The sequence below is a fragment of the Aptenodytes patagonicus genome, chromosome 5 (genome assembly GCF_965638725.1).
Source record: "Aptenodytes patagonicus chromosome 5, bAptPat1.pri.cur, whole genome shotgun sequence".
Taxonomy (NCBI): domain Eukaryota; kingdom Metazoa; phylum Chordata; class Aves; order Sphenisciformes; family Spheniscidae; genus Aptenodytes; species Aptenodytes patagonicus.
In genome coordinates, this window is record NC_134953.1 from 15,017,239 (window position 1) to 15,042,154 (window position 24,916).

The 24,916-nt window shown below is 34.7% G+C and overlaps 1 protein-coding gene across 4 annotated transcripts in view; it reads left to right on the top strand.

Annotated features, from left to right (window-relative positions):
• IDE (insulin degrading enzyme) overlaps positions 1-24,916 on the top strand; it is a 68,611-nt gene that overhangs the window by 12,004 nt on the left and 31,691 nt on the right. For all 4 annotated transcript variants that reach the window (XM_076338787.1, XM_076338784.1, XM_076338785.1 and 1 more), the window contains exons 3-12: positions 154-361; positions 1,184-1,353; positions 4,651-4,773; positions 8,411-8,523; positions 8,949-9,111; positions 9,737-9,829; positions 10,388-10,479; positions 12,095-12,175; positions 15,037-15,140; positions 24,394-24,496. In XM_076338787.1, coding sequence (XP_076194902.1) covers positions 154-361; positions 1,184-1,353; positions 4,651-4,773; positions 8,411-8,523; positions 8,949-9,111; positions 9,737-9,829; positions 10,388-10,479; positions 12,095-12,175; positions 15,037-15,140; positions 24,394-24,496 — 1,250 coding nt within the window. The remainder of the gene's footprint in view (positions 1-153; positions 362-1,183; positions 1,354-4,650; positions 4,774-8,410; positions 8,524-8,948; positions 9,112-9,736; positions 9,830-10,387; positions 10,480-12,094; positions 12,176-15,036; positions 15,141-24,393; positions 24,497-24,916) is intronic.

The following is a 24,916-nucleotide window of genomic DNA, read 5'->3' on the forward strand; positions in this document are numbered from 1 at the left end:
TTTAGTTGACTGTAGCCGCACAAGTGTCTGCTTACATCTACAGAATTGATATAATTGCCTGAGGCAACATACTGTAATATAAAGCACTTTAGAAGACTTAACGTTTTAGTATTACTTTTTATGAATGGTTACATAAAATTTTTCCTTGTGCAGGATCCTTGTCTGATCCCCCCAACATTGCTGGGCTTAGTCATTTTTGTGAGCATATGCTGTTCCTGGGAACCAAGAAATATCCAAAAGAGAATGAGTATAGCCAATTTCTTAGTGAGCATGCCGGGAGCTCAAATGCTTTCACGAGTGGAGAACATACCAACTATTACTTCGATGTGTCACATGAACATCTAGAAGGTGCACTAGACAGGTAAACACATTGTTTTATATTTAATTTTTTTGTTATATAGGTGCTATTTTAAATTGTGTAAAAGTTTTTTGATAGTTTTATCATTATGATATTAAAGAAAGAGTTGAGAGCACTGTCATTTGTTAAAACTGATACCAGATATTTTTCAGTTCAAAAGTTTTGCTGAGATTTTTTCCAGCTAGCAGAGTTCTTCACTGAGGCAGAATTTCTGAAGTTCAAAGGTTGGGTTTACATTGAATATTTTTGGAAATGTGTTGCACAGAATATGATCATGAACTTATGCATTGTGCAAATCTCTGATTGTGTAATCAAATACTATGCTTCCCATAGGATCCTTATTTCATTGATAGCAATAGAAGGATGAAGTCTAGAAAAGTATTAGGATGCCTTTAGTAAAGGGAACTCAATGAAATCTCGTCTTTTGTGGGAGGGGACAGAAATTGAAAGGTGTGTAGTCACTGAGGTAGAGAGTGGATTTTCTCTTTGGATTTTCCCTGGATGTCTGGCAAGACTGATTTGATTTGTGAGATTAAGAGCCTCTTGCAGCTAAACTTCAAAAGAGTAGGAATTTTCAGTGTATCAGTTATGATGCAAGGTCTGGATCTTTGTAGTACCTTATATGGTGAATAGTTGCCTGCATTTATAGATAAAGAAATTGAGAAATAAAGATAGTGAATCAGTGTGAAAACTGTTAAAGAATTTTTAAGTTCTGCATTAAAAAAATAATATATTCAGCTGTTTTCAGGAGGTACCAAGCTTTATACTTTTCTGTTACCATTTATGTACATTAGCCTTGACTTGAATTAAAACTTTTCTGTTTAGATTTGCCCAGTTTTTCCTGTGCCCTTTGTTTGATGAAAGCTGCAAAGACAGGGAAGTGAATGCTGTTGATTCTGAGCATGAGAAGAATCTGATGAATGACGCCTGGAGGTTGTTTCAATTAGAGAAGGCTACTGGAAACCCCAATCATCCCTTCAGTAAATTTGGAACAGGTTTGTCAGAATATAATTATCCATCCATTGGAGTTCTGTGTAACATACAGAGTATTATTGTTTATATAAAATTGTTAAAGACAGACTGAAACAATTCCCTTTTTTTTTTCTCTCCATACATGTTTATTATGGCACTTTATCGCATTTTCCACATCGTAGACCAAATAGAGCTAGACAAAAACATAGGAAACAGAGTGATCCAAGACTTGCAGTACAGTGATTAAGCATCCCTTATGATTCTGATAATTACTGCAGTGCATGCTGTTTTCCAATTACTCGATTTGTCATAATTTGGTACCGTTAAATCTTTGTGCATAACAAAGTGAATGAACTGTGTTTAAATTGTTGTTAGCCACATGCTCTTTTTGCTATCAAGTATTGCATTAGGACTAGATGACAGTGACTAGGTCAAGAAAGATCAGCAAAGTAATGTGAAAATTACTGAGTAAGTATATAAAAACAAAATCTTAAGCATAAAACACAACAGTAGTAGATGGATAGATAAAACGGTCTTGGGCAAATCCCAATCTTATGGCTGTAGGGTTTTTTTCAGGCTTTATTATTCACAGAATGCTTAGTAACAATTTAAAATAAATACCCCAAAACCTCAATTTCAAAAAGCATTAAAGTTAGATATCATAGTTATGGTCAAAACCACAAATATTTGATGCTTTGGCAGAAGTTTAAATGTTTTTTTTTTTTTTAATAGAAGTTATTTTCTACATGTATTTATTTTTGAAACTATCAAAGTAACAGGACTATTAATTCATATACTGCACTGTTTAATTCTTGAGCATGAATGTGTTTTGTGGCTGGGTCAGTTTGCTGGATGAGTAGCTGATGAGAATATTGGGTATAGTATGATGATGGGGGGGCAGATAATGGGCTTTAAGGACTGGTTTCTTCCTCTGTCTCAAGAAAGAGAAGAGTATTTTTTCACCTGTTGATGGAGGGCATAGTTGAGGGGCTGGTAGTCAGCTGCTACAAGAGCATGTATTGCTCTAGTCACCAATAAAGAGAGGCTGTCTGAGATGGGGAAACTACAACTGCATTCTCCAAACAGGTAAATTTGAAAATAAAGTCTGGGGAACTATATATTGATAGGCAGGCAAGCATCCAAAGTACATTCTGTAGTCTCTGCTACTGAAGAGATTATTTAATTTTTACATAGCACTCAGAAAACGTAAGTGGAAGTTGCAGAAATAGTTTTCTACAATTTAAGAAGGTTTTACAGCTGACACAAGTGAAATGTTTTCATGGGCAGAATACCCGAAATGTGCTCAAATTCAATAGCAATAGTCATACTCACCTCTTCTTAGATTAGGCTCTGATTCTGAAATTAAATTACAGCACATAGCCTTCCTGTAGATCTGACTTTGCAGAAGTAGAGCCCAGCTTTGATGTTTTTTATTTACCCAAAGAGATAACTGTGATATGGTTTTCATGACAACTGCAGCTGGCATCCTTCTTACCCTCCTTTTGACCAGCTGAGATGTTGTTAGTCTAGCAGAACACAAGAATGACTCCATTTGATGCTTCAGGTCACTCCTTGTTGCTGTGCAGCCTGTTTTGCCAGCAAACCTTCTATTACTCTTTGTCCGTCCAGACAAACAAATGCACCTTAATCTTCCAGTTTTCGTGTTAGGATGTATGTTTTGTCCCCAGATACCCTTCACCCATCTCCCTGAATTTATGCCTATGATGGTAATTCTTCTCCATGAGTACCCTCAACAGTGTCAAGTACTTTTCCAGGCACTTTTGCACTGTCTAGTGTCCATTTTCTTACATCTACAAGATGTCTTCTGACTGTTGCCTCTTAATGTACTCCAGTACTGTAACAGCACAGTTACTGAGCTAAAGCTTTAGCTTTTATTTTATTTTTTTTTTATTATATTTTATTTTATTTTATTTTATCCTATGTATTGATGCTATGGGAATAAACACAGTAGGGTATCTAAAACTTCTGCATTTCGTTTGTCTGCAGGTGATGAGGAATATAGACAAAATATTTTAAACATAATACCCTAATTATCCTTTTTAGGTGTCATTAAGAATTATTGCTTTTCACTCACATGTGAACTTTGAAAATTAAAGCAATATATTGCTTCAGGCAGGCTCTCTATGATGATTTGTTGACTGTTGCAGTTGTAATTAGACTTGTATCTAATCGCCAAACATCTGGACAATATACTTGTCTGTTATTTATGTAGCTAATTTTGCCTCATTGATTTGTATTAACTTACATCTGTGATTGTAGGATTTGTGCACTGGGCATATATGCATAGCAGGCATGCTCTCCCGATCTTTTCTCTCCTTCTTGCTGATTTTCCTGTGAACACACAAGTCAACTTTTCTGCTACAGTTTCTTGCCTTATTCTTCCTCCTCATCCCTTGCTCTCTTCTGTACCTGGTTGTGGCTTAAGGGAGTTACTGATCTCAGAGTTAACAGATAATTAGTTTGCAGTTCTGGTCTGTAGATTCTGTTGACCATTTTGTGTGTCCATGTAGTAATGGGAAGTGGAGTTGATTAAAATCCAGTGTGCTCTTCGTAGACTCTAATTTTTCTGTTGTTTCAAGTTCTTACCTTTATTAAATACAAGTTCTGCTTTGACTATAAATGTGGAGTATGTCCTTAGAGTAAATTACTGAAAGCTTGATGTTCATGTAAAGATTGTGCTAGTTAACAGGAGGATAATTTAATGGAGAAAGTTTTGGTGTCTTCTGCTTATGGGCTTATTCAGGGACAGTTGTAGTTCTCTTCCTCTCTAGTCCTGTTCCTCTACAGCAGCAACAGCTCAGCTGTTTGTGAAGCAGAAGGTGAACAGTCACAATTTACAAATCATGTTTGTTGATTAGTAATTATTTATTTTATTTAATATACTAGGCTATAATTCGTGGCACACAATGCCACGAATAATTTTACACAGTGATTCCTATGACAGGAGTGTGTATATGGGAGTAAAACCTACTCCAAATGTGCCAAAGAAAAACCTTTTTTTTCTGAATTAGAGCCTGGGCTTACTTGCATTGCTTTGAAATAACCCATTCAAATTAAAAAGATTAATTTGGAAGACTAAAACATCCTCGGTTCTTCAGGAATGTGCAGATTGAGAGTGGAAGTATTTATTGTTTCTGATAAGCTGAGACAGTATTGATCCAGTTTACTTATTATGCATAGTAATTATTTTTAAAATTACTATCCATCTGGAGGAAAGCAGATTTGTTCATTTATATTTTTCTTTTTGATTTGTAAATTCATAGACATCAAGTATTGTTAACTTTTTTTTTATGTTACAGGGAACAAACTCACTCTGGAAACTAGACCAACCAAAGAAGGAATAGATGTAAGACAAGAGCTATTGAAGTTCCATTCCACTTATTATTCATCAAATTTAATGGCTATTTGTGTGTTAGGAAGAGGTGAGTTTTGTTCTGTTGGTTGAGTAAGACTTTACATGTATTTATGTTTGAAGAAAATTAAGTGTGTGCAAGGGTCTGAAAGTCTACAAAAGGGAAAAAAGTAAAACTTTTACAGACTGACCAAACATAATTTTATGTTTAGTGAAGTCTCCGAAGCAACTTGCAATGTATCAGTTTATATGTTTATAAGCTTACAACAGAAAAAGTAAGCTGAAAATTTTAAATCCATTATCAAGTCTCCAGTTGCTATCATTGTATGTTTGTCTTACAAAGACTGACACCTGTCTGGTTTCAGATGTTGGAAGGGCTTTTGATACTGTTTTCATATTTTAGACTTACACTTCCACTACAAAAATTTCTGTATTATCAGAGGATAAGCCTAACCTAACATTTAGATAAAAAGTCTTTACTTCAGTTTGCTTCTGAGTTAACTTCACAGATGTTGCAACTGCTTAAAATCTTCCACAGTCAAGATGTTATTTTACATAGGTTTGCCAAAAGCTTAATAACAGCGTGTTGAAAACTTTGCTTTTTGAAAATACGTTGGCAGACTGGTATTTGTATGGTGTTTTACGATAATGCTCGCATGGTGAGTATGAATGGAATAAAATTCGTTAGCAGAGTGAAATCCTGCTTTACAACTATCTGTTTATAGGATGCTGAGTATGAAGCTGATTAACAAAATGTACCTGTTTAATTTCAATCATAGCATATACATGAATCATTTTTTCTTGTAGATTTTTAAGGTGGGCAAACACGGTGAGGATTATACTTCTTAACTGAATCCAAGTTGTGTGCGTATACTCACTACTAAATCAGTTCCAGGCTCCCTAATTCCTTTCAATTCAATTTATTATTATATCTCACCTGCTGTAACATCACATTGATTAGAATATGGTGAAAGTTTTTTTTCCACTGTTGCAAGCTGAACAGTAAAAAGTATTAGATTTTTTTTTTTTTTTTAAGGTGGGGGTATCAGGCATGTTATTAGTAGGTATGTAGGTAGGACCACTAGGGCTTAATATATGTCATGTTTGAAAATGCCTTGCTTATTCTCCTGGTAGCAGTGGAAACTTTCTGCAAGTAAACACTGTAATATTGATGAAGATAGCTTGTAAATATTTTTTAATATTGTGAATTTATTTTTATTGCTATTTGAAAGAGGTGCGTCCCCCTTCTCAGGTTTTTTTTCCTTCTGTTTATTTTACCTGAGCAAAATAAAAAAAATATTTTATTTTCTTAAAAAATATTTATTTGTTAATTCAGGTAAATAGATATTGATCAGAGTTCAAAACAATTGAATTAAAATTCTCTTCCTCATTTAACAGTTCTGTTTTCAAGGTTTCCAGGCATCTTTTTTTCTTTAACTAGTTCTTTACTGGACAGGCAATATCCCAGGACAGACAAGATCTGCATTTCAAATATCAATAAAATGTAGAAAATAGTCTTAAAATCTGTTACCTTTCAAACATTTCTGCAATTTGCACATATATGTGTTTTTTACTACGAAATACAAAAATTATTCTTGTTAAAATCCTGAATTTAGGTAGTTTTACTAGTCATTTTCCACAGTCAAATTCTTTCAGTGTGAGTTGCCCTTGTAAATAGTTCAATATTTAGAAAAATTAGGAGCCTTTGAAACATTAATCTTTGGGATTTTTCCTTCCAATGTTATAAAATAAATAAATAATTTTTTGAAAGGTAACTCTTAGGCTTTTTGTTAATCTGCTTGTATACAAAATGCCGTACAACTACCCTTATTTGTCATATTTAATTAAGCAGGTGTCACTGTAATAGTGAGGTGCAATTTGGACAAAAGTTTCATCTTATTTTCCCTGAAAAGACACATATCTTTTCTCACTCTGTTATCTGTTCAAGCAGGAGAATTATGCAATTGCTTTCCAGAATGCTTTATATTAATGACTGATTTGGCTATTTGAGAGCTTGCCTCTGGCATCAAATTTGAAAATTTACGAGTTCCATGTTCTTCCTGATTTTTTTTTTTTTTTCCCCAGGGAGCCCCACCCATAAAATGCAAACTACAGAAAACAAATCTTGTTAGCATTATTCCATAAATTCTTTGCTGAAATACCTTGCTATCAATGTAGCAGTACTGCTAATTAATACATAAATAAATAGTTAGAAATTCTATAATGTAAAAATATGTTGAGTTGCACACTGTAAGTCCCCCATGATATCTCTACTCTTGTGCCTTCTGAAATAAATGGATGTCTAAAGCTATGTGCAGCCTAGTAATTCTCTGATTTTCCCACCACTTTATATATGTAATGTAAAACAAATAAAAATATATGTCAGTAAAAAGAGGTTGGGGAGTCAGAATATAATTTCTCTAGGAAATAGTAATAAATATTCAAAAGTTTGCTAAAATTAAATAATGAAATTAATTTTTTTTTTAATCTAATCAAAAGCAAAATTCACTGAGTAATCATAGAACAGCTTTAGTACAGCAGGTCACATATAGACTTCTAAATGGAAAATTTTTCAGTAAGAATCACCCTGGCAACTGGAAATCTGTCCTAAAGAAAACCCTCACTGTAGTTGTAAAGCTTAAATGAATGTGCGTTTTGCTGATGTGGATAAAAAATAGTGGTCTTTAATAGAATTACATGCAGTTCACAAAATTTTATTATACAGTGGCCCATCTTGGTTTGCATTGTTTTGTTTTTTTTTCCCCTGCACAGTTCTCTCAGTGTAGCATAGGAGCATGCATATGTTGGGCAGGAAAGATTCCGCTTTCTAAATCTAACTGGGATTGTTTTGACTAACAAGGTGACCACTTTTTGAAGTCTTTCAAGGGTTAAGGTTGTACTTTGAGACATCCAAGAAATGCCCAGATTTTTCTTCAACGCCCACCCTTGAAAGGCGTGTGCTAAAAAACTTGATGGATGAGTCTTTCTTATCTTATTCTCACTTTGAGAAGTGCTCCAAAATGCATTTCTTTAAGCAGATAGCTATTTTGAAGGCAGTATTTCAACAGAAACTGTATAGGTCAATTTAGGTGAATTCATGCACAACATCAGATTGTTTCTGCAAATCGTCTTCTCTCATTTTTGGAGAGTACTAGAGTCACGGACTGAAACTAGAATGGATGTGAAAGTAGAAGTGCTTAACAAGGTTGCAGATGTGTGTGAAATTTTGGGGCGCTGAGGACAGATGACGCTGGCTCACGGTGTATGTGAAGTACTGGAGGTGAGCTGAGACTGAAGAAAATCCAAGTTTTGGCGAAGATGCTTTCACTCTGGAAAATTTGCAGCTGTAATTCCATGTCCCTTAAGCTTTTTGTGGAATGTTTATTTTTGCAAATGTTCAATATCTGATGTGTTTTTTCTTCAGCTCCAGCTTAGATTCATCAGTAAAATTTAAATATGTTTTTTCCAGTTACAGGATTTATTTTTATCATGGTTGAAGCCTTCCTTTAATAAGCATGGTGCTTATAGCGTGTTATAGTTCAAAACTTAAGTACTAACATAGATTTCCTTTCTGAAATTACTAATTATCATACCATTAAAACTACTTTTCTGTGTAATTCATGTCTTCCCCAAAGAATATGCAAAATGCAAATTTGCCAGAATCTTCAGATAATGATTATGCTTTTTCTGATGTTTTGTTATTCTAGAATCCTTGGATGAGCTGACTTGCTTAGTGGTAAAGTTATTTTCGGAAGTAGAGAATAAAAATGTTCCTATACCAGAGTTTCCTGAACATCCTTTCCAAGAAGAACATCTCCGGGTACGTATAGAGATTACTACTTCCATCAGGAGTGTACACCTTAAATAGTATTTTTTATGTTTCAGTAATACATTGTGCACTTCACTACTTTTGTATCAGTACCTCTGTTAAGTTCTGTATTTCTTTCTTAATTTTCCACCCACCTTTCCATGCTAAGTATAGTATAGTTTTGTATAGTTTATACTAAAGGTTGTACATTTGGTTGCAGCTGTAAGCAACTGAGATAATTAATTCTCCTTTTGTTTGCATCATGAATGGCTAAAGGGTTGCCCTAAGTTTTACATACCTTTACTTTCAAGATTTTGTTGATATGTTTGTAATAAAATGCCTGTGTGTGAAGGGAACATGGTATGTGCTCCTGAGATGAATAAAACAATGAGAGTTTCCTTTTGTTTATGGATCTCCTTGTTTATTTTCCCCCTCAGCAACTTTACAAAGTGGTACCTATTAAGGACATTAGAAATCTTTACGTCACATTTCCTATACCAGACCTTCAGAAGTACTATAAATCAAACCCTGGCCATTACCTTGGTCATCTGATTGGGCATGAAGGCCCAGGGAGTCTTTTATCAGAGCTTAAAGCCAAAGGTAAGTCCTTTGAAGGTAAAGAATTAAAAAGTAATTTATTACACAATTTTTTAAAGCTTAGTTACATTTCACTTAAATTTAACATAGAGAGGTCAATTTTAAAGCTCCCAACTGTTTGAGTAATTTGAGTTGCAAGTCATTTTGCACTTTATTTTTGTTTCTGTGGTGGGTAAAAATAAATAAATAACAGGCACTCTGACTACTGAAGCTATTATTTCTTGCACTCCCCTTTATCTACTGCTGTTTAGGGAGTTACACGAACTTTGACATAATGATCTTGTCTCTATTCTGTCACTGACTCAGAGATTACTGTCAGGTCCCTTAATGTCTGGAAGATTACAAGAGTGTTTCTTTCGCTTTCTTTATATTACTGTGTTCCAAACAGAAATAAATTACCCAGTAATCAAATGATCTTGAGTTTGTCATATCACTCTGAGCACGAAATCAGATAGGTCTGACTTGTGTTATGTTTAACTTGCACTGTTGCTATAGGCATTAAGAAAGAGAAGGAGAACATGTAAAGTAGTCAAAATGTTAAAAAAAAAAATGTTGCTGAAGCATACAAAAAGTAACATAAATTGTTACAGATTTGTTTATGTAATATATTTTCTTTTTGATTTCATAGGATGGGTAAATACTCTTGTTGGAGGACAGAAGGAAGGTGCTAGAGGTTTCATGTTTTTCATCATTAATGTAGACTTGACAGAGGAAGGACTTTGTAAGTGAAGCACTATGTCTGCATTCCATGTTATTCCTGATCTGACGGGTTTGTGTTTGTATCCAGAGAGACTAATTGTGTTTATAGCTTGAAAGCCAATTTATTTTAATTAACTGGTTATTCTTCTGTGTTTAAATCCTCTCAGTATGATAACACACTTCATCTAACATAAGAAACCAACTTATTTGAGGTTATATTAAGTTAAAGTATTTCATTAAATATTTTGAAGTAAATTTCTTTAAAAGAAAAGCTGTTAATACCTTTGTATGCTACTTATTCATACTATTTAGACCTGAGTTAAATGATATTATAAATCAGTATCTTAACATAAGACATGCTCAATGCAGTTCTCAGAATTAACTGGGGACCTAAACACTTATCTTAAATTCATGTCTCAGAAAAACATGTTTAACTTTGCCAGTGGGATTACATATGTACTTAAATATCTTGAAGTATCAGGGTGTAATTAAAAATAAAACCTTACATATTTGTGTTCATCAGAATTTTTTCTTTGTGCAGAACTGAGTGAATTATTAAGCAAGTATTTTTTCTTTCCAGTGCACGTTGAAGATATTATTTTGCACATGTTTCAATATATTCAAAAACTACGTACAGAAGGACCTCAAGAATGGGTTTTCCAAGAGTGCAAGGTACAGTGATTGGTACTTGAAATATGCGGTGGTTGTATTTTTACAAATTTTTGGATTATAAGTAGAAACGGATTCCTTGGCTGTGGAAATAGCCTTTAATAATTGCATGGTAGTTAAGATTATTAATTTTAAAGGTGCAACATGACACAAATGACAAGTACATTCAGAATATATTGTCTTAATGTAGATGTAAAATGCTCTTACAGAGCTGTGAGTTGACATTTTATGATAGTATAATGGCGATGGAGGAAGAAGTATCTTGCTCTGCCTGCAAGGATTTTGCATAACCTTCCTTAGTCTTCACTGAAGGTGGAGAGGGGGAAGCATTTGCTGTGAGGGGTAACATTGAATTGGAAATTCAAATGGCTGTTACTCTACCCCTCTCTTCTTTCATGTGTCAAATCATATCATTGAGATGGTAAAGGCAGAAGGACATTTAATCTGCTGTTTGTTCTCTCACCTTTTTGAGAGGTGAACTAAAACTTTTCTTGGAGTACTTTGGCTGTACACTTCAGTCTTTGCTGAACTGTTCACGCTTCTTCTAAGTCTGTATGGTTTTGTGTGCACAGAGCAAAAATGTGAAGTATCTTACTAGAATTAAACTACTGCACTTCTCAGTGACAGTGTGAAATAAAACCAGGTTTATTTATGTATATAGTCTCATTGGTTCACTACAAAGTAGTGTAAATCTGGGTAAAGATTTCTTGTTCCATCTTAGCTTTATTTGGTGAAAACTGTTGAGTCTCTTCTGTCTAAGAGTAGAAATTCTGCAGATGCTTCCTGCATTTTGACACTGTATACCTGTAAAAGAAGTCTCTTAACCCTCTGCTAAAAGTCCCAATGGAATTGTTTCACTGTCATTGTAAGCAAATACAAGATTTGGAAGAGGTAGTTCCATCCTCCCATCTCATCCCTGTGTCTTTCCCTTGCTCCTCTTGTATCAGCCCCAGCACTCCTGAGGCTGTGAGGTGAGTCAGAAGAGCTGGCAAACTAGTTTGAAAAGAATCTTCTTTCAAGTTTATTTTCAGCTGTATTGTTGAATTAACCGGACTCTCTGCATGGTTTCACAGAAGGATGGACTGTCCTTTTCATTGGCTTTCTAGACTTAGATCTCTTTAATTCACTCTTGCCATTGTATTCTAAGAATTATGTGTTCTATTTCTGTGGCTAAGACAGCATAAAGAAACACACTTTTTCTGTCTCTAAACTTACCTTTTGGCTGGCTGAACAAAGGGAACAAAAAAGGAAGAGGGAAAGGCTAACATACAACGAACATTGTACTGGAACGCTATGCATTGGTTGTATCAAAGTTGGTGTGTTTTCAAATTATCAGGAAATTTAAATATATGAGCTATGGGACAGATCTCTTATTACAAACAGGACTTACAAGACTTGTATAATACTTCACATTGTGAGAATATCTGAAATTGCTTGTGAGTTTTGTGCAACTTGAATATTACTGAAAACTTTTGTGTTAGGTACCTAACTACTATAAAATGGATACAACAAAACTCCTTCCTTTTCTTACATTATAAAAAGGAATTAAGTAGCCAATAATTATTCTTAAAAGATTCTTTAATATATGCTTTTCAACCCTTCCTACATTGTTTCCTAGGATCTAAATGCTGTGGCATTCAGATTTAAAGATAAAGAACGACCACGAGGTTATACATCAAAGCTTGGAGGAATGCTGCATGTAAGTGTGCATGGGTTTTTTGTTTGTTTGTTTTACAATATAGTAATCATTTAGCAGTATGTTTGATTATACTCTTAATAAATACAGGTATTTGCAAAGGTTCTTTGCACTACTTGAGCTTAGGAAGCTAATATGATGCTGCATAGATCTTAGTTTTGGCAGTCAGTAAGTCACATTTTCTTCACTCTCTACCATTTTATACTTCTATACTTGGTAGAACTGATTTTACAGTAACTGGAGTTGCTATTTGATCTGTTTCAGTGTTTTTTAAGACACGTACCTTGTCATTCTGTGTCTACCTGATAGCTAAATGTTCTCTAGGGAAATACTAGAAAAATAATATTTTATCATAAACACAAGCACTATGTTTCTCAATGCTTCTATAGTTAACAATATTGAAGTACTGCAGTAAGCAGAAATGTTCGTATTAAGATAGCAAATTAGAAATGTTTGACTCTACTAATGTGATTACATATTGGTACTGAAAGGATCATTATGTAGCTTATACCTAGTCTTCTTGCAAAATTCAGTTCCCTCATTTTGCACTAAAGGAAGATTTAGGCGGGGATTTATTGTCTAGTGAAATTCATGCAACTTTTATACATTGCAGCGATTCTCCATTACACACCTAATGTCTACATCTACTCAGAGGCATTTTTGGTTTCTTTTCAGGAATTCCTGTTAATGCTCGTACACCTCTAATTTGTAAAGTCTAAAATAACGACCTTTAATTTTAGAATTGTCTTTGTGTTTACTAAAAAGTATTAGACTTAACTGAAAACATTTAAATGGATACTGAAAGGAGCTCCTATTTGGGATGCCATCTCTTGGTTTTGTTCTGTCAAATGCATAAAATCTCTTTAACAAATGGACTTCTGACTTCTGAAACAGCCTTTCAGTGGTCTGTACTTGTTGGATCATTCCCGATTACAAAATCAGGCCAGGAAGTTGCCAGCAGTGTTCCAAAGAGCAGGGTATTGATTCAGAACTTTTTTTCCCACTGCTTTTCTTTTGCTGTGCTTGCAGTATGAATGGTAATTCTGATTCTGCTGTTAGTTGCTTAAACACTAGTAGAAAAATAACTTTTCTAGTTCTCTTTATTGCCTCTGAGATGTACTAAGTTTATGCTTTGAATTAACCAAGTTAGAACTGTTGTTTCGTGATTTCATGCGCTTACAAATACTAGCTGGTTTTCATAACTTGGAGAAGAACCTGTGTATAAGTTGGCATGAGTAAATGTAATGTCGTAAATTGTTACGTATTTACCAAAAGGATTTAAAATCCCTTTTTATTCAACAAAACACAAGTTCATCTTTAAAGCGCATTTGTGCTGGTCTAAGGAGTCACCACTAAGGTCTTGCTGTCAAATTATATTTCATATTTGTCATGTGTAGGCTTGATGTTTTCCAGGTAGTTGTTCCCTGGTTTGCAGTGCCCTTTTACTTCTGTTTTGTTTTGTCTCCTTAATTGTATCATTTTTTAAATTTCATTTTAATCTGATTGTCATATGTAGATTGTTTTAGTCTGTTTTATTTTAGTTACATTATGCTCTGACCTTGCTGAAAAGTAATCAGAGTCACAAAATGGTTGAGGTTGGACTGGACCTCTGGAGGTCATCTTGTCCAACCCTCCTGCTCAAGCAATACAAAATTAACAACGAAATAAATTTTATGTTCAGTTCCAGTTGGTGGGCAGACTGTGGCCTGTGTTTGTAAAGGAAATAAAGTGTAGACTTTTGGTCACTAAATCTGTATTGCCTTGGTAATTTCAGATTAGAAGTGCATAGATTACTTAAAATCTCCCCTTCAGGTTGCTTAGTCTGCTTAGCCATTTACGCAGAATGTAGTTAAATGAGCATTCTTCAGTGTACGATGAATCTTTCGGACAAGACCTTTCAAATTCTGGATCTTCAGTATTCACATTTGAATTTTTTGTAACACAGGTTTGGTTCATTGTCTTTGGTCTCCCCCCGCCCCCCGGCCCTTTCTCTTTTCCAAAACCATTTGTGTGAGTTACTCTGTGTTCTGGAAGTCATTCCACTGTAGTTTTTTGTATAATGTATGTAATTCAGAAAGCCGTTTTATAATAATTCTGGTCAAAAAAAGTATACCTGTATGGCAAACTGCAAGGTGCTTAGGGCACCTGGTATTTTTCCCGTGGTAAACAGATGTTTATCAACAAAGTTTTCCTGTCAACCACATTAATCATTTTCAGAGGAATTTTAACTTTTTTCTTCTTAAATTGCAATGTACCTTAAGAGATTTTCAGTTTGATCCTAAATAAAAAAAGTTAGAATTAAAACTGTGTAAATTTGTACTAAGCTTTTAGATAATTGAAATACACTTTCCTTTAAATTACTGTAAATAAAAATTGAATTCTTAGAGAATCCTAAAAAACTTGGGGGGGGGGATTGGCGGGGGGGTGTGTTTGCTTAGTTATGTTTTGTTTTTCCCAAATGCACTCTAGCGAGTACTTGGTGTTCTTTTATCTTTAAAAATATCCTCCAGGGGTCAGCATTTACCATGTTATTTTTACTTTAGTTACTTCAAGACAGTATTTAAAGGTGGGTGACTTTTTATATTGAGACATAAAATATTTCAAGAGAAAAGAATGGTAATATGCAGTATATAAAATTACCTAATATAGGAGAAATATGATTGCATAGTTAGAGTACTACTTCATCTTGTTTAGTTTTAAGAGAAAGATTTTAAGACATCTGTGCACTTCTAATTTGAAATTACCAAGGTAATACAGATTTAGTGACCAGAAGTATACACTTTTATTTCCTTTACAAACCAGTAGTTTTTTCATGCTTAGTCTTTGTTTAATTCATTTACATGTTTCTGGGCTTTGTTTTTTAGTATTATCCTATAGAAGAAGTATTAGCTGCTGAATATTTGCTTGAAGAATTCAGGCCTGATTTAATAGAGATGGTACTGGATAAATTAAGACCAGAAAATGTTCGGTAAGTTAAACTGCAATAACTTCTATTTTAACCCAAACACTATAAGAAAGCAGATGCACTAATGGAAACACAAATTCTTCGGTGTCTCTTACAGCTCCAAAGTAAATGTCACTGAAAAAGGCCTAGTTGTTCTGTGTGTTAATGTCTCTGCTCCCCATTGAAAATAAGCACTCTTAAGTGCATGCAACTCTTCCTGTTCAGACAGAAAAGTCCTTTCAGTCCTTTCTATACAGGATGTCTTCCTCAGACTGGAATAGTTTTTAGGAAGATACTTACTCGGTATAGCTCAACTGTCACTGAGAAAAAGCCTAGTAAAATTATCCTGCCTCACTAAATTCTTGGGACGTTTTATATGGAATGCTCTAATGTTCATAATTTGGAGCTAGGTCTGGAAATCTGTTAAGAGGATGGCTTTTATCTGCTGTATATATTTTATTTTCCCTATGGAGAGCTATGAAACTTCATGCAGATTAGCAGATGCTCTGAAAAATACCAGTTTATGTGGGTAGGAATAGCTGTGTCTTTAGCTGCTAAAATCTCTCAGACTTTCAGAGCATCTCTTTGTGAGAGTGACTGTACTGCACATGTGCTTTCTTTGCAGAGTGTGCATGCTGCAGTACAAATTTCAGGGCTCAGTAACTGGTCAGACTAGATGTTGAAAGGAAAAGGGGAAGCCTCTCTCTCCTGTGCTTTTGAGGATCTTCTGTTGTCACCCAAGCAGGGTAGAAAAGGGAGGCCAAAAGAGCAAAGGTACCTAATGTCTATTTGAATACCTAAAGAACAATAGTGTGACCAGGATGAGGGAAATAATATTTTGCTGAGATGATGAGTTACAAGTGTGAAGGAATTTGGAAGCTGTAGAGAAGAAAATGAGGGCAGGTGAAAAAAGGCTGTATTAATTGAGGAGAAGGAAGGGCTGGGCAAACGGTTAACGAAGGGAGGAAGAGCCTGGGACAAGAGAGCTGGCAAGGGACATCATGGGGGTAATTTAAGGGGGGATATTGGTAGCTGTGGGGAACTGGTATCTCAGTCAAGGATGGGTAGAGAGGCTGGCTAGTGGAACTGTTGGGGATGGTTAAGTGCAAATTGGACAAAAAAATGAGAGGGGGATAGGAATTGGGACTAGTAGGCAGAGTGGAAGTAAGAGAGCAAGTCTAGAAGAAAAGATTCTGTCAGGCTTAGCAAGGATATTCAACTGAGTCTCCTGAATCATGGAAACGGAGCAAATGGAAGAGGCTAAGAGAAGAGGTCCAAGACAAGAAGCCTGAGGTAGGACAGCAGCAGAACTGATGGGACCAAGCTTGGAGGAACTGAGCAGAAAAGCCTGTGCAGACTAAGTGCAGTAGAGTCTAAAAAGGGCAAAGAAACTGAAGTCTACCAAGTCTTGCTATTTTGTTTTTTCTTTCTGCAGATGTATGCTTTTTTCCCTTTTTTTCCCTGTACAACTTCTGTTTCAGTTCTTACAGAATAGAAATGTTTTGGAATTACATGATAAGATGCCAGTACCATGTATTGCTCTGCCTGACCTACCAATGTAGTTGGAAGGTGTGTAATGAAAGTAACAGAAATCTGCAGAAAGAGAAAAGTACAGATTCAAGGTTAAGACTTTAATGCTGCTCAGGAGAGCTGAACTCCTCCTTTGCTTTGTCGCAAGCTTCCTAAATGGCACGAGACAAGCTCCTAAAACAAACTTTTCACAGCAAGCCAGTAATTACTCATTCATTTTTATTTTCTTGAGTATGCCTAAGATCTTAAGGCCTGACTAGAGGGATTGCTGAGCGCCTGAATCCACAAACAACTCAACAGAAGTTTTGCTTTTAATCTGTGAGGTACCATACAATGCAAAGAATTTTTGAAAAAGTGTTAAAATGAGCATCTAAAATGAATGGGGACTGTGTAACTTTGTGGATCTCTGTATGCCTTGGCTTCCTATCTGAAAATAATGTCTGCTGGGATATTTTAAAATACGAAATCAGTTCCTGTAACACTGAGTGCTGTGGAAGGGACATTTTAGTAATTCTATTTATTTAGAGAAAGAGGTGAATATTGGTAAGAGAAGAAGTCAGGTCATACATTGAGCAAAAAATGTAAAATATTGAAAAACTGTTTCTTAATTGTTCTGTGCACCGAACAGGGCAGAGGTTCAGTAGGACAGTATGTAAATTTGTGTGTGTATATTTGTATGTATGTATAATGTACAATCTAATTACTAGAAGGTTGCACGGGCAACAGTTATACTAGCACTTTGGAGCCTGATTTTTTTTTTTCCCCCAATTTGGTTATCTTAATAAATCTTCTGTGTATATTGTAATAAATTGTAATATTAAATTAGTGGTGTAGAGATGTTATTAAAATGTATGAAAACACAAAACCAAGCTCTTGCTTGTGATTCTGTGTATCAGTCTTACTGTGTTTGAACAGCTGTTTATCAGTGTTCTGGAAGCCAGGTAGATGATACAAAAAACAATGACTTTTTTAGGGGGGTCTGTTTCTGAATGTGTTCCACACTGAAATTTTCAGACAGTGTTAGATATAGAAGGACAGCGAGGCATGCATTCATATATTTCTAGAGTTTATATATTTCAGCCTTCTGAAATTACTGTGAATTACTTAAAAGTTGGGGCACGAATCTTTACTATGTATGACAAAATCTGTCTCGTATATTCATTTAGTTTAAGATGCATGTTACTTTATTTTCAGAAGACAGTATATTTCAAATAATTATTGGATAAAGTAGGATAAAATTGGATTATGAACTGTATTTGCAGAAGTCAGGGGTTCTGGTGTTTCTAGGGGTATACGAGTAATGATAAAATAAATGGAGCTGCCTATGTCAGTGACAGTAGTTGCCATAGTAATTAATGCCCTTTAAAGCAGGGCCTATATCTTTGTGTGTGGGTGTGCATCTATGTGTAATGTGTGTGGGATACTGCAGCTGAAGCTTGAATATTTTGAGAGATCATATTTTGAACAAACAATACTTAAAAAAAAATTTCCAGGTTCTCTTTCCTGTTGTATTAAATACTTCTATTTTGAATGTATTTTCATGTTGATCTACTGCTCAACTTCTTGGAAATTTGATACAAGAGCTTACCTTTAACGTAAAGACTTTTTAGTAATTAAAAGGGAGAATGTATAATTACTTCTTCTCTGAAGAAAGCTTAACCAAATTCCACATGGATTTGAACTTTGAACTGGTTTTAGATTTGCTTACAAGCAATAAGTAAACCATTTTTTTATACTGATTTAGTAAACAAGCTACAGGTGCTTAGTCAGATCTGATGTTATTATAGTTTCACATAGCTTTAAAATGTGGCTCTTAACATTGCAAGAAAACAGTATTGTCTTAGGGAAGAATACCTTTCGTAATTTAAATTGGTCTTTGTTATTAGCCAGAGAACTTCCAAAGCATCTGCTTGCTTAAATTTTCAAAAATTGCTAGAGGAAATTAATATATGTAAATACATTCATAGACTCTTTAAGCTTATCAGATGCTGCTGGATGCCACAGACCTCTCATCAGCTTTCTGTGTTACTCCTGTTGCTGGCTATTACAGCCTTTTGACACTCCCTTCCTGTTGACCGTACTTCAGCATAAAATAGCCATAATTAACTTGTTCAAAAGTTATTAGTGTGAGAAAGGAAAGTGTAGAGAATGCAGGTAGAAGGAGAAAATTCAAGTCTATAGAATGTGGTCAGAAGCATGGGAATAGTGGTAACAATTTTTAGAAGAATTCAGAATCTTACATGGTGTGCTTTTTTCAAATATGTAGTAAACATAGCTGTTTCACAATGTTGTTTTATTTTAGTTAATATAAGCCCATATTTGTGCTTACAGTTGCAGTTCTGCATTCTTCTTTGTCCTCAATTAGGAAAAAAAGGCAAGAAAACAGCAAGATGAGCAAGAATCTTATTAGAGAGAGGAAAAAGTACTTCTAAAAAGCCATGGAATTTAGCCATAACTTATTTGAAACATTAGTAACCAAGGAAAATAATTGTTTACTATTATATGTATCTTTTTATTTATAGTAATTTTGTAGGGTTGCATCAGTCTTCTCACATTTGACAAAGTGACCTGCTGGAGATGGGAATGTTCTCTACGCTTGGTAATTGTGGATTAATTTTAAATTTTAAAAAAAGGATTTTTTTTTTTTTTCCAAGATGGAACACATCTAGAGCAAATACCAACTGAAGATGATCAGCTTTAGTATTTGAAGCAACTGGAAAGCATTAATCCTTCAGATAATGGACATAGTCGTTTCATCTCAGCTTTTCAAATTCAGCCTGTTTTGAATGCTGTGTATGTGACTTTTCAAGTAGCAAAGTCTAGTGCATTTAGACTGGAGAGGCACAGGGCTGGGGGTGTTTTTGAAATAAATTTGATAGAATAGGTATGCTTTTCTGTACAGGAAGGTCTCAAAAGTTTTCATAATGGAAGAGTGATGATGGCATGGTGACTGAATCAAGAAAGCTTGTGATCAGAGAGGGATGGTCATCTAGTAATTTCTGTGTATGTGGGTCTCCATGTAATCTTGGGCATTGTGTCTTGCAATGGTTTAGTTTCCATTGATTTGAATTTTTCCTTTGTATCGTGGTTTTATTTATAATTTCCTTTTCATAACCCTATTGGAATTCACCTGCACTAAGGACTTTTCTCGTTGTGTCTATATTGGGGTAGCTGTGTTCACGGTTAGAGACTACTGTTCAATGTCTTTTTAAAAAGTCTAGCTTTTCGACTGTTATTTTCTTAACAAACTGTGTTTTTAAAAAGTATGGAAAAATATCCATACTCACAGATGGTAGCAAGTATCCATATGTGCTTCTATTTGACTGAACCATAACAGGAAGTTTTCATATTCTCCTCCCCCCTCCCACCCCCGTACACTACTTGTTGCGTTTAGTGGCTTAATTTCCCTAAGAGAGAAACCTTTTTAAGATGTAAGTATCATTTTTTACTTGTTCAAACTGCATTGGGTTTTGTCAGCCATCTGTGAAGATAAGGGAATAGACTTGGCACGTGTCACAATCTTAGCTGAAAAATGTAATTTTCCCATAATTTCCAATATAATTTTTTTTCCCCTCATCATCTGCAGAATAAATGCTCATATTAAAATTTAAGAAGCTAGTGACTCATCAGATTAAGCAACTAAAAAACATTTTCCCCTGGATAGTAAATGGACTTTTTTCCTCTCTTGATATCTGAAGTGGTGCAGCACTAGTACTAACCTAGAGGGAAGAAAAATAAAATGATTGCCAAGAATGTTGATACAGAAATTTCTAAGGGCTGGAATTTCACAGATACTGAGCAAACAGTTATTTCAATGCAGTCGGTGATGCTCATCCCTGATGATAAACATGTTACAAATATGGAATGTATGTGTTTATTTTTTAATTGCATTGTATCTGAGTAAAGATTTTGAAAATCACAATTTGTTCACTGTTTCCCCCACAAACCATTGTGTTTGTAGAGACTTAGTTTTATTGAACCCTAACAAATAACTCATACTTCTGCAGAATTATTAGAATGCTGCACCCCAGCAGCATCTCTCTGCATGTAGTTTCCCCTCTTCCTCTGTTTTCTAATGAGATTTGTGTGGGAGTGGCTTTGAATAGCCTATATTGCCTAGCATCAGTTTTACTGATGGTTTTGCGGGAAGTTATAAATAAATCTAGGCTTTTGCTGTCTCAGTCATGCTATTTTATGCATTTGAATAAGATACCTGTAATTTTTTCCATTGTCTGACAATATTATAATTTGGAAGACAAAGTTTAAATTAGTTCCTAAAAAAAGCAATTGTTTCTTTCTTAAGTATAAATTTTTTTTTTCCCCCAACAAATTTGCTTTGACGTGTCTGTTACTAATACTACAAATACTGTGGTCTCAAAGTCTATTACTTTTTTCGCCCTTAGAAGGTTGAGTTTTGTTATGTAAATCTGGAATATAATAATTGATAATCTTTCCTGGAAGTACATTCATTTTAAAGCACACATGCTCTTCCCAAGTAATACTCTTCTGTGGATCTGTCACTTGCAGCTTCATTTTAGATTTCAGGAGAGCGAAAAACAAGATGGTATCTAGTAAATATGTATCACGTTATAGAAATTGTGCTTGTTTTTGAAAATTGACCATAACTGAGGACTACAACAGTTTGCATGTACGAAAATGTACATATAGAAGTAAATTGCATTTATAGTTTCAGCTGTGTTTCATGTTCATGAATGGCTCGGAAGCCTAATTGGACTGGTTGAGTTTAAATATGTTATAAGCAGGTCCTATTAAAGACTGCCTGATTGCCTGTCTTGCTTTTCCAGTGCATTTCAATGCCGTCTTAAAGCATGTAGATGTTCATAGTGCTATACAGCACAACACAGAAATGAAAAGCAAAAGTAACATTACATAATTGGTAACTTTAAAGATGCACCGTGATACATCTAAATAACTGCATAGCATTGTATTTCTACCTGTGGTGCTTATTTTCCCCTCTTCTTCTCCTGTCCTGGTGTTCATTGCTGTTGGCGCTTGTATCTTGGTTTAGTATGTAAGTCTCAGGCAGATGGAGTGCCTTTTGGTTTATTTCATGTGGTTGAGCTCTCTTCTGAGAGCTCAAAAGGTAAGTAATCATTCCAGTAGTGATTTGGGGTATAGGGAGGGCAGGCGGATCCCTTGAAGCAGAACTGCTTGAAGAATTGCAATGCTGATTTCCACAATTTCATTTTCTGTATGTTGAGCAGACAGAATTCTTTTTAGCTGTTTAATTTTAGTATGCTCCTACAGCAAATGTTTGGGTGCTTGGATTGTCACAACTGCTTAAGCATCGTTATGTTGGAGAAGGGTAGAAGGAGGGAATGTCGAATAACAGACATCTGTGTATTACAGTATAAAACGCCTTGCTGCTCAAACCCCATGATTATGGGAATTTTATCAGGATAATCTTTTAGCTTAAGACTCTTCTTTTTTTCTTTTTCAGTTTTTACTTTTTATTTAATGGATGGAAAGGCCTGGTAGGTTGCTCTGAAATACTAATAGACTTTATGGTTTTTATAGTCTCTTAGCAACTTCATCTGTACATGATAGAGCTTTTGCTCACCAGCTGTCCAAGTTAAAATGCAAAACATAACAGAATATTTCTATGTCTCATTTAACATAAACAACAATCTCTCTAATAGATTTCACCTTGTTGACTGAGCTAGTGTCTGCTAGCGTCTGCTGTGTTGCAAGAACAAATATTCTCTAGGGTTAAAGTGCTTAGTTCTTTGCTGACTATTTACTTAGTATTGTTTCTTTTGTATAAAAAATGAAATAGATGTAACATGCAAACAGATATGAAACCATTTTATATGAAGTAACAATAAAAATGTTAACCATTTCTGTTGCCACTTGCAATGAGAGATGAAATAATGTATCTCTTAAAGAGGAATATTCTTGTTCTGGTTTGGATATTGCATAACTTTTGCAGAGGAGCAGGGGTTGTTTTCTGCATGTGTGTGTGCATGCTAATCATGTGGTTCTTTCAAGGGTGGGGAGTAAAAATTTCTCCCTTCCTCAACCCAGAGGAAATCTGCATCCCTGAAATGTGAGATTTGATTGCCCCTCTTTAGTGTGTATGATTTAAAATACTGTATCAAAACTAGACAGTCTGTGGTGCAAGTCCTGCTTCAATTTTTGAGTCTATTGCTAGACGAATTTACAGTCCCATGTGACTGAGATGTACTTGTCATTTATTTAAATGTATCTAATGCTAGCTATTTACCCTACTGTTCTCCTGCTACTTGAACTGCAGTGCACAGATTAAATTATTAATAATTTGAAAATCTTCATAATAGGGGAATCTAGAACTAAATACAGCAGAATCCTGTTTTCTTCAACCTTCTTGGATCATTTAGTCATTTATGTGTAAACATTAGATGAAAAAGGAGGGATGAGGACATAGGCATTTACAATTTTAATAGTCCACATATTTAAAATTTTCAATATATTGCAAAATTCATCCCAAGGGTATTTTCCACTAACATATTTGTAAAGTAAAATACTATAGTTTGAGGCACATCCATATGCCTGTTTTGATTTACACCCCACTTTGCCGTGCACATTAGACATACACAACAGAATGTTCCTGGCCTGAAGATATTGGGATTAAAAAAAGAACACTTACATTGCATATATTTTGGTGTTTTAATGTGCATTTTAGCCATCTGCACAAGATTTGACAAAGTTAGTTACTGTGCTATTCGGCATCTAGGGATTGTTAAATATATGTAGGAGGTAATTGTGCTACCTTTTCTGACCATTTCAGAATTCTTATAAACATCTATTTACTCTTAAAGCTAGCTACTTATTTCCATTGAATGCTCTTTTCTGTTGTAGGTTGTTAAAAAGAATTAAAGTCTTCTTGATACCTATTACGAAGACTACTGAAAAAATACTGATAAGTTTGTAATTTTCTTTATTCTGGATTTCCTCTTATTTAGGCGTATTCTTTAGTTCAAGGAGCGTCTGGACGATGCTCTTAGTTGTATGGTTTAGTTTTAGCTAGTCCTGCGAGAAGCAGGGAGTTGAACTCGATGATCCTTATGGGTCCCTTCCAACTTGAGATACTCTGTCATTTAGGTTTCTAATCGAGTATAATTCTGTTGTATTGACTGTAAAATACATCAATCTTCCTGCTTTTCTTTCCTTCCCCTCAAAAAACCCAAAACAAAAAAAAAAGGGAGAAAGAGGTATCAATCTGAAATGAGAATATGAGAATGATACAAAATGAAGAAACTCTTACTATCAGATTATGCATGTAGAGTGAAACTGCAATAACATAATCTAAAACACTAGGTCTGGAATAAAATCTCTATAGTCAGTATTCTCGCATATCTGAATGTTGATATAGGTGGTATGAAAAATGTTGTAGTCACTTCATTAATTTTGTAGATGATGTCAAGGACTGCTTTCTGTGTTTTCTGGAACAAGGATGAAGTCTGAAAAATAGAAATTGCATGCAACAATAATTGTGTGTAACTCTAGGTTGTAACACTTTAGAAAAACAGTAAAATTAAATGGCACTGATAACCTGATTTCATGGTTAACCTTAGTGTGTAGTTCAGTATATGTATATTTGCTATCCAGATGTACTCTGTAATTGTCCAGGGACCATTTCCAGAAATAAATGCATTCTGGTGATGGAACAGAAATAGTGTTCTGAATAATTTCTCAGAGGCTTTTCTCAGACACATTCATGCCAAAGTGCTTTGTCTCTTGTTTTCAGAGTTGCAATAGTTTCCAAGTCTTTTGAAGGAAAAACTGATCGAACAGAAGACTGGTATGGAACACAGTACAAGCAAGAAGCAATTTCTGATGAAGTTATTAAGGCATGTTAAAACTTTTAATATATTCTAATATCTGCAAGTGAAAGACAGTGGTAAATTCTTTGTCTAATTTTCCATTTAGTTGAAGGGAGGACTTAAATATGCTGCTTTACATAGCATGAAAATTGTACAATGAATCTGTTTAATATTATGAGAAGTAAGGATCTTATGTTAGTCTTTAGACTTCAAATATTTATTATATAGGACAGATACATTTTAATGTTTTTAAACCATGTTAAGCATGGGGAATGTTATACCATTTTTGCTATAAAAGATCCATAATATGCAGTGGCTACTTAAAAATGTAAGCATTAACTTTTTAAAACTTAAAAGTCTCTATTAAATGTTAATGAACTAATCTGTTCTTAAGAAAGGAATCTTTTTACAACTGCTATATGTAACTGTGTTTCTGAAATTGATTTT